Source organism: Anneissia japonica, unplaced genomic scaffold (assembly GCF_011630105.1).
Source record: "Anneissia japonica isolate Jap-2015-1 unplaced genomic scaffold, ASM1163010v1 scaffold1951_len603592_cov169, whole genome shotgun sequence".
In the NCBI taxonomy this organism is placed as follows: Eukaryota; Metazoa; Echinodermata; class Crinoidea; order Comatulida; family Comatulidae; genus Anneissia; species Anneissia japonica.
Window position 1 is genome coordinate 24,953 of NW_022741522.1, and position 10,784 is coordinate 35,736.

The window sequence follows — 10,784 nt, forward strand, 5'->3', positions numbered from 1 at the left end:
ATGTATAGACTTCAGAAACACTTAACGGTATTGGAGCAAACTAATATTTGGACCTATCCTCAGGTCTTTATCAAGGTCTTTTATTATCGTACCGAAACATACGTGGAACCATATGAACACGCTTGTACCAGAAATAGCGCCCTCAATATTTTATATTTGCATAATTTAAGCATGATATGTAGAGGTGTACTATAAAACGAAATTAGTTTAGACAAAGTGACACTTCAACTCAAGATATTATAACAACTTACTGTTTAATGTCAGGATATTAACCGAGTTATAAACCGATATTTTTTCGCGCTGTCATGGAAAAAGTAAGTCAATATCTGGATACATATATTATTTAGATACTGTACTTTAAATTAAATAATATATATACAAAGTTTGTTACTGATTTATGGGCGTCTACGTAGGAAAGTATATTTTCATTCTGTTTTTCATTTAATTAGCTTACGGTAACATGTTATATTAAGTATTTCGAATAGGCATATGTATGATCAATACATGGCATAAACAAAATTTCAAGATTCACCAGAATGAACCTTCATGTTTGTAGTAAAGAAATAAAAATCGTATTGACTATCTTACTCCGTTTCACCCTTTACTGGAATAATGTCACACTATCTGGGCTCCATTATTACCAGAACAACAAGGTAACTCGTTGAAGAACCACCAGATTCGTCTTTCATTGACTTCAGTCAAGTCGTAGGCTACATCTGGTGTTAAAAATCTAAATCGAAAATGCTTGAAAAGAAAAGAAAGAGTGCCTACCTCAATGCTCAAAGTTATGTAACTCTGCCATGATAAATACATTTAGATGATTGAAAATGAAAAAGAACCACATCCTCTAAACAGCAGTACAATAGATCAGGCAGAAGTTCAGTATATATAATGGTAAAAAACACAGGCACAGAAAAATCTGCCTAGTGCGATTCAGTTATATAACAAAGGATTTGTTAGATGAGTATGTCTGTTGAATAAAACTCGCTTTGTGTACAAAACAATACTTTCTAATATTGTAGAAACTAATATAGTCCACGAGGAAAAACCGGGTTTTAGGAAGGGTTACAGAGCATTACATAATATTTTCTTTCTAAAAACTATCATTTCAAGATATTTAACTAAAAAACGAGAATTGTTGTTTGTTTCATTGATCTAAGTGGTGTGTTTGATTCTGTTAACCACAATTTATCTTTTACATAAATTAAAACAAATAGTCAGTGGTAGAATGTATGAAACAATTTTTCTTTTTATCAACTTATCTGCCCCGTCAAAATTGTTAGCAAACTAAGTTATCCTTTTAAATGCTTAGTTGGAGTCCATCACTATTTCCATATATTTATTAATGATAGTAGTTATCCGTTTATTCAAAATAAAAATAAGATGCAGTTTGATGACTGTTACATTAATCATCTTTTATGCAGACGATCTGTTTATTGCCAGAGACACGGTAAAGTGATTGCAACAACTTTTTGACATAATTGCATACTAATGTTATACATGGTCACTTACTGTAAATGTTGTAAAAAATGTTATATTTAAGAAAGGTGGAAAATTTTAAAAATATTAAAAAAAATGTTATATAAAGGCAATGAAATTGAAACAGTTATAACATTTATCCATTTAGGGTTTGTTTTTAATTCAAACGGAAATTTTGATAACACAATCCTAAATAACTCAAAAATCTTTATTTACTGTAAAAATTTAGTAAACCACAATCTCTCTTAATATTTACCTGCTAGCTAATTCATGGAATCATATTTGATGTTTAAATCCGAACTTAAGGATGTTAATTCTAGGAAATGCTTGATAATCTTAAAATTAAAACTATCCATACAAAATTGTGTAGACTTATTTTAGGTATCGGTAGGAATGCCCCGAATATATGGGCTACACGCCGACGTAGGCAGACAACCTCTACGCATCAAATTGTATAGTTAACATCCAGAAAATGACCACACCTTTTTAAAATGACCACGCCCCATTTTTCATTGGAAGTGCTACTTTAAACAGTAGGCTAGACATTATGAACATATTCCAAAAAATGTTTTTTTTTTCTTTTATAAAAGAAAACATATAATGAGGGGATCAAATTTCAGAAATCTCATATTAATCACCATTCATATGGAAATTAGCCTAAATATGCAAAATAAAGGCCATGCCCCCTTTTTGATTGGAAGCACTACTGTAACAGTAAACGAGACAACTTAAACATCTTGTAAACAAGGGTTTTCTTTTATAAATGAAGATATGTGATGAGGGGATAAAATTTGAGAAATCACACCATGTTCACGTGTCCTGTTCATATGAAAATTAGCTTAAATATGTCACAAAAAAGGGGAAAATAAGGCAAATTTGAACGGCCACTTTAAACTGTAGGCTAGACAATCTAGATATTCACCAAAAAAATGGTTCTTCTTTTATAAATAAAATACTCGTTGAGTGGATACAATTTTAGAAATCACACTGTAGTCACACGTCGTGTTCATAAGCAAATTATCTTTAATAAGTAGGCAATAGAATCTGAACATTTTGCAAACAAGAAGGGCTTTTATTTTATTTTTTTATAAATGAACACGTATGATGAGATGAAATCTCAAAATTCACATCGTGATCACATGGGTCACGCCCCTTTTTTATTTGAAGTGCTACCAAAAATCTAGACAATCTAAAGGGGACTTGTGTGATTAAAGTGATATTTCTAAAATGTGATCCCCTCTTCAATTGTATTTATGTACAAACAAAAAACTCTAGTTTGCAATATTTTCAGATTATCTCGCCTACTATTTAAAGTACGAATTCAAATAAAAAGGGGCATGGCTCAAATTTCTTTGAATATTTAAGAAAATTTGCATATGAATTAGACATGTGACCACGGTGTGTTTCTATTATCCCTCTTATCATATGTGTTTATAAAAGACAAATCTTTGCAATATTTGCCTACTGTTTCAAGAGGTACTTCAAATAAAAAAGGGGCTTAACCTATAATTTTCTCCTTTTTTTGCATATTTAAGCTAATTTGCATATGAGCAGGATATCTGACCAGAGTGTAATTTTTGCAATTTTATCCTCCCATCATGGGCATTCATTTATATAAAAACAACCCTTGTTTGCAATATATTTCGATGGAATAGCTTACGGTTTAATGCATTGTTTCCCAAACTGTTTGCGTTCGCGGAACCTTCTAGACATGTCAAAATCTTCACCAACCCCCATGTCCAAATAGTACTCATTGTCCATATCCCAGCAATAAGATAAGGCCTACTGATAGAAGATAATTCGCCACGAAAGTACATCATTAAACAATGACGAATCGTGGAATTCGAAATAGAAACCACCTCAGCCCTACCATGGTTGGGGCTGAGGTACAATTTTTTTTATGCCTATATCACTTCTAGATGGCAGGAAATGGCACTGTCAGACTCAATATTAAAGGTAATTTTCTTTTACCGCCACCCCCGTTTACTTTTTAATGTTTACAATTTAGGGCGATATATGATATTCCACCAATAAGATTATGGATGATTCTCTAAATTACGACACCTTGGATCTTGGAATTCTACATAGACATGAGGGGAGGGGTGCATGTCAGACAGTAAATTTTACAGATAGGGGGTTTACCAGGGTGGGGCTGAGGTAGGAAATTTTTTATGTTTATGGCACTTGTAGATGGCCGGAAATGACACTGACAGACTCAAAATTTGAATGTAATATATCCCCCATTTACTTTTAATTTTGTCAAATTTAGGGCTCCGTCCTGATTTTATAATTTTGTTCAATATCTAGGTATCCAATACAAGAGTTGAAACAAGATGTACATTACCTGAGGATTGCCACTATCAAGTTGCTCTCTTATACTAAACATATTTACATAGAGAACATAAAAAGTAATATAAAAGATTCTATCAGATCACTAATAAAATATTGGAATTAAAAAATAATGCCGATTAAAACAATTTAGAGTGAACGAAGTCATGCCTATCAAGGGATTTCATTATTTCTCAAGGCATGATCACACTATTGTAAGACAAGAAAAAATAATGGAATCATTAAAATGCTGTTCTAATAATCTAGCGGAACCCCACAATTTTTTCGGACCCCCACATTCTCCACGGACCCCACATTCTCCACGGACCCCTGCCGACCCCTTTGACTTGGCGGACCCCAATTATTTTTCGCAGACCCCAGGTTGGGATCCACTGGTTTAAAGTATTACTTTATACACCCCTCCTCATATGTCTTCAATAAATTAAGAAAACCCTTGTTTACAATATGTTCAGTTTGTCTAGCCTACAGTTAATGTAGCACTTCCTAAAAGAAGGGGGCGTAAAAGAAGGGGGCGTAACCCCTACTTTGCATATTTAAGCTAATTTCCATATGAACGGGACTTCGAAGTTGAGATTTCTGAAATGTTATCCCCCTCATCGTATGTGTGTTCTTTAATAAAAGAAAAAAAAAACATTTTTTGCAATATAACATAGTCTAGCCTAATGTAGAGCGTCCAATGAAAAAGGGGTGTTACCATTTAAACATAGGTGTGGCCATTTTAAGGCTGTTCGTCCCGGATACATATTTTGGCACACATCCCATGTTGTTCCCAGGTTCATATTAGTCTATGTCAGTTGAGATATACTCTCCTATTAAAGTGCATACATATCTTAGTCAGGATCTCTACTGTTTTGGTTGCAAGTTGTTTCAGATGATCCAAATAGATATTTGTGTAATTGTTATGAATTTCAATTAAGAAAGAAACGAAGTGTGCTGGGCAATGAAATTTAACAATTTATTTATATGGATTTGGTTGGCATGATCAATATATTTATGATAAATATAATGATCATAAGATAATCTTAATGATCGTAGATTGAGAGTTACTAACATTGAAAAATAAAAAATATTATGAAATAATGAGATCACAATATAAGTTGAACTATTATCGTTGATTTAAACATAGCATTAGATTAGACCATCATATTTTGTCATGTTTCCACACAAATCAGTAAAGGGTGCTATTTATGCCCTTTCTGCAAGGTTCAGAGCAATTGAGTTTTAAATTTTTATTTTATTTGCAGCACTAACTAATTAAGTGTTTTTATATTTGCATAAGGGGTAGAGGCCTATACTAAATCTCCATTTTGGAGAGAAAAAAAAACAAAAAAATATAAAAGAAATAACTCAAAAAAAATATTGTTCTTAATAATATAAGACGAATATAAAATATGAATCTAAATATAAATATATACTTATATTCATAAAATAAATACTCATTTATAAATAAGATTGGTTGCGTAAAATCTCCGCAGTGAAAATGGAAGTGTAGAAACTTCCAAATTATATTCGTTTCATAGAGCCTAGCTATGGTAGGGCAAATTATAATCCAGCGTTACACCTAACATGAGCATCATGTAGTTCCGTTATCGTTTTACATATTTAAAGGGTATTGTATACTTGAAAAAGCGTAAGAAATATGGAAAAAGAAAATAATTGAAAAATGCCACCACTGTACGTCAAACACAATCCATTTTATTCTCCAAAGGTAAAATTCCTGATTTTGCTGCTTCTTTTTGTGTTGTGTGACAGTAGTTGTCCGACCACCTGGTACACCATTCCTGGAAACCGATGCATCAAGGTAATCGGAGACAAGACGAGTCTGAATAAAATTCTAGACAGTAAGCTGTGCGAGAAGTACACAATTGACACAAAGGTTGCATCATATATCTCCGTGACATCACCAAATGACATGGCCATATTATATAATTTTAAGCGTTGGGTACAATTTGTCTACCTGGATTGGAACTATGACGGATCCACCTACTATTACAGCAATGGAAGTATGTTCGAAATTGATGAGTATTCTTTATTAACTGTTCCCGCTTTCGCAATAGGCGGCTGTATTGAGGTGGACCTGTCTAACCAAGAAGTGCATGTAGACTGCAGGGATAATGAAGTTGGATACATTTGTGAAATGAAATTATAAAATGTTTAATGCTAGTAATGGAATAAGTTTTTTGACATTTTTTGAGAAAAGAAAGTACAGGCGGGATAGGTGTATCAATGTTCTCCTCAATCCGAACATGATTGATATTGAGGGAAACTATAAAGATATGTGGCTACTCTCAGGCTTAAAACTGTCTTTAATAAAGACCATACTTTAATAGTAAGATGTATATTAATTTGTTTAATAGGCATAGCAAAACATTTTTATACAGTGACTTACAAAATAAAATCAAAATGAAAACTATAATTATAAAAAAGAAACATTAAAAGAAAAATTATTTTTGACAGTCTGAAAATATGTTTTTTGAAACTTAGTCTGAAGATGTTTAAAAGGAAATTGACTGACATTGACTAACCTAACTTCAAAGTAGGCCTATTAGCTATGTCTTCCCCGAAACCATCCCGATTCTCTCAAAGTCCAAGACAGCAAAATAGTTATCAACCATTACAGTGATTATGTATTAGACTAGTTTGTGTTAGGCGTAGGTCTACTGGCAATATATGAAAACCAGTTTGGATAGGCGTAGACCTACAGAATATGAAAACAAATAAATCTTGTTTTTCATTTTCTGGTAATTGGTTAATTAATACTCAGATTTTTATAAAGAGACAGCTGAGGAGTCACATTAGCTACCATCTTGTCCCGTAACAGGGTTCGAAACAAAGAGGTCACCTAAAGTCTCGGTCAAGGTATGGAATAAAGAAGAAGATTGAACGTCAAAATAACATTGTGGGTTTGGTAATGTTGTTTGTTCCAGCTGTATTTACTCTTATTACCCTATCTTGCGTAGCCTATTGATTTCAATCATTCTTACTGATTTCTCACTTTATACTATCTGACTATTTCTACTCTCATTCACAGCAATATCGCATATGCAAAATATGTAACAAATTTAGTTGAGGATGAGATCTATTTTCTTTTCATTTGTCTCATATATACTAATTAAGAAAGAAGTTTATTCCACAAATATCTTTCACTTATCCGTCTATCAATAAATTATGCTTACTCATGTCTAATATTAAGTGAACAAACCAATTCTCAAAATATGTTTACTTTCCTTTAAAAAAAAGACAGAATTATTTGCAGCACTAATTATTTTGTTTTATTGTTTTATAAGGGGAAGAAGCCTATACTTACATAAACTCTCCGTTTAGGAGAGAAAAGGTATAAACAAAATAAATAAAAGAAATAACTCAGGAAAAATCCATATGCTTACCAACATAAGACGAATATAGAATATGAATCTAAATGTAAATCTGAATCTGAAAAAAAGCACATTCTCTTTCTACGGGTTTTGCATATTATTAATTAATTCCAACCAATTTTAGACATCCGTAAATTATGGATCGTCTTGCAGTAAATTACAGAACATTTAGGGGTACAGTAATTTTAATTAGGAAGTTAATGTTTAATTTTTAAAAGCATATCTTTAAGGGTGCTGTAGAAAAATGTTGAATACTTATCTTTTGAAATTAGCTCATCTCTCACCAAATAAAGGCCCCCTCTGTTTTAGAGACCACTATAATGGTTTTGGAAGACACAACCGAACAATTTCTTTCAGTTGTTAGTTGTGGAACTCTATAGCCTGGAAAATATTAAAAACAATCATACAATTTTAAACGTAATAATGTACATTTGATATTTGCAAATTGTCTAGGAAACTTTCTCGTACGCACATTAACCTGACCTGTCTCTTAATATAGATAACCTCTAAATCATCTTGCAATGATGCTTTGAGTGCATGTAAATTCATGTTGAAAGTTACAGAAAAGGAATCTGCCAATGTAAAAAATAAAATCGGTGACCTAACCGGGATTTAACTCCGTTGGTACCATAAAACGCTATATAAATCTAACATGTCGTTGATTATGTTGATTTTGTTGTTGATGTTGATGTTGTTGTTGTTGTTGTTGCTGTTTCTGTTGCTACTGTTGCAGCTGTTGCTGCTGACGATACTGCACTTATTGTAGTAGTGGTGGTGGTGGTGTTGGTGGTGCTGCTGCTGTTGTGTATTAAACTTAACAGCATGGATCAAAGTGTCTAATCGGGTGTGGGTGACTTGACTTTGTAATTCTTCGTCGCTCCTCTGTATTTAGAGTATTAGCTGGAGACCTGTATTCATTGTAAAATCAAAACTGTTGACTCATGACGTTATGTAAACGCATTGTGATTGTAGACTTCGCTGGTATACTGCCATCATCAGTGTGAAAATTGCACACAGGTAGGCCTAATCCTATTTTAAAAGATAACGACTCACAACATATACAGTAATACTACGTGTAACTTATTCCTCCGTGTTGTCTTAAACATTTTATTTTGGTACATTTTTATCTTGCTTAAAAGTGTTAATATTTTATATATTTATTCTATTTTTTAATGTTTTACACACTTTTAACTTGTAAATATTGTATTGTACGTGCTTTGAGCATAATTAACCATTAAAGGGGCGTTATATCAGTTTTGAAAAAAATAATTCAATAAAGGAATTAATTAAATAAATACTTTCCTAAAAATAGGATTTATCTGCGTGCAATCTCCTCGCTGAAGATGTACCTTCTGCCGAAACATGTTTGTTTCATAGAGCCTAGAAATGGAAAGGGCAAGTTAAAACGCAGCTTTATGTAGTGCCGTGATTGTTATAAATATTTTAAGTGTACTTTAAAAACCATAATAAATATGGCATAAGAAAAAAATGATTAAAGGACACCAGCACTGAATGTAAAAGAAAATCCACTTTGTTCGTCAAAGGAAAAATTCGTGATTCTGCTACTTCTTAATGTTGTGTGTGACAGCAGTTGTCCATCCACCTGGTACACTATTCCTGGAAACCGATGCATTAAGGTAAGCACCAGCGAGGAGGATCTGAATCTGAATAGAACTGCAGAAAGAAGCTGTGCGAGAAGTAGGCACACCATTGGCACAAGGCTGCATCCTGTATCTTCGTGACATCCCAGAATGACTTGGCCATATATCATTTTCCTCCTTGGATTTTTTTTTTCTATTTGGATTGGACGGATCGACCTTCTATTACAGGAATGGGAGTATGATCGATATTGGTGAATATTCTGTACAGGATGACACTAAAACAGCACGCGGTTGTGTTTATGTGGATCTTTATGACCAACAACTGTCTTCAAACTGCAACGCACTCGCAGTTAAATACGTTTGCGAAATAAAACTTTGAAGCGTTGAACTTTGAATTTATGATGCTAGTAGTGAAAACAGTTGTTTGACATTTTTATTTATTTATTTATTTTTTGTGGGGAAAAGGGAGATGAAGGGCACTAAGTGTATCAATGTCCACCTCAATCCTAACATGCAAGAAATGTCACTTCTAGACTTGAAAATGGTTGGTAATTATTTTAATAGTAAGATGTATGTTAAAGTCTGTGTAAGATATTATAGAGAGTGCCGAGTACCAGTGGCGTAACGATGGGGTCGGGGGCCCTGTGTATTTCTGAAACTGGGGGCCCTTTTCGGGCCCCGTCACCAATTCCATCATGGGATTTTAGATGTGCATTGTTATTCTAAATGTTTTTAACGACGAATAAATGATATAATATGAATCCAGAAAATTGAGTCCTGGGAGGGATTTTCACAGTTGAGTCTATACCACCTCAGACCCCCCCCCCCATGGTTTAATAGTTATAATATGATATATGCCCCCTAATGTCGATTTCAGAGACACATTATGGTGTTATTTATCAACAAAGTCCTTTTTGGTCAGGGTGCTAGATCGAGGAACCTATAATAGGTAGGGCCCCCTCGGGGCCCCTGCGGACCGCCGCATGAGAGTGCTTAGGCGTTACGCCACTGCCGAGTGCATGGAACCCCTCCATGGTTGGGCTAAGATGAGGTAACATGGCTGAACATACAGTAGCACTATGAGAATTAAAATTGTCTTAGCTTGACATAATGTCATTCATTTTTAATCAGTTAATTGCCTTATCTAAATAATGTCATTTTTATCATATATTGTAATATTTTTGGTAAATATTATTATCGGAGAATCAAAAAATACTCTCGTATAGGAATACTCTCGTATGAGAATGACGTTTACTGACACTTGATTAAGATGTAATAGCGCCATAATATAGATTCAATAGGTGGTGCTCAAATGATACAACCAGATGTTCCAAGATCTTTGGTTCTAGATCATATTCATTTTCCGCAGCATCCCTTTGGAACTCATTGCCTAAACATATTATCCAATCACCGTCAGTTGCTATGTTTAAGACAAAACTTAAGACGCACCTTTTTACCATCTAAATGTTAAGCGCCTTTGATTTTTACTTCGGTATAGTTGAAATTGGCGCTATATAAATTATTATTATTATTATTATTATTATTATTATTATTATTATTATTATTATTATTATTATTATTATTATTATTATTATTATTATTATTATTATCAAGCTGGTTTTCCACTAGGCGAATTTATTCGCGCGAATCAAAGCGTCGGTTCGCTTCCTGAGCTCTGATTGGTTGCGCATTTTATCGCTTCGCAAAAACTCCGATAGGAATGCACATGCACCAACGCTTTCGATTCGCACGAATAAATTAGCCCATCCCCTCTCCCACTAGGGGTTTTTCCAGCATTCGAGTTACAAGAGTTTGCCGAGTTGCTTACTCGGCAAACTCGGCAAAAACTCGTAGGACGATTCGGAAAGCTCGGAGAGAACTCTTACCTACTCGTAGCAGCTCTGAACTCGTGGCGCTAATTTTGAACATGTTCAAAATTATCGCCACGAGTAGATAACTCGTAGTAAACTCGAAGAACTCA

General features: G+C 33.7%; 1 protein-coding gene across 1 annotated transcript; it reads left to right on the forward strand.

The window, feature by feature from the left end:
* The first annotated feature begins 239 nt into the window (after positions 1-239).
* On the forward strand, positions 240-6,723 carry LOC117118737. Its single transcript, XM_033263416.1, has 2 exons — positions 240-314; positions 5,537-6,723. The coding sequence occupies exons 1-2, from the start codon at positions 306-308 to the stop codon at positions 5,975-5,977; spliced, it is 450 nt and encodes a 149-aa protein (XP_033119307.1). The 5' UTR covers positions 240-305; the 3' UTR covers positions 5,978-6,723.
* The last annotated feature ends 4,061 nt before the right edge of the window (positions 6,724-10,784 follow it).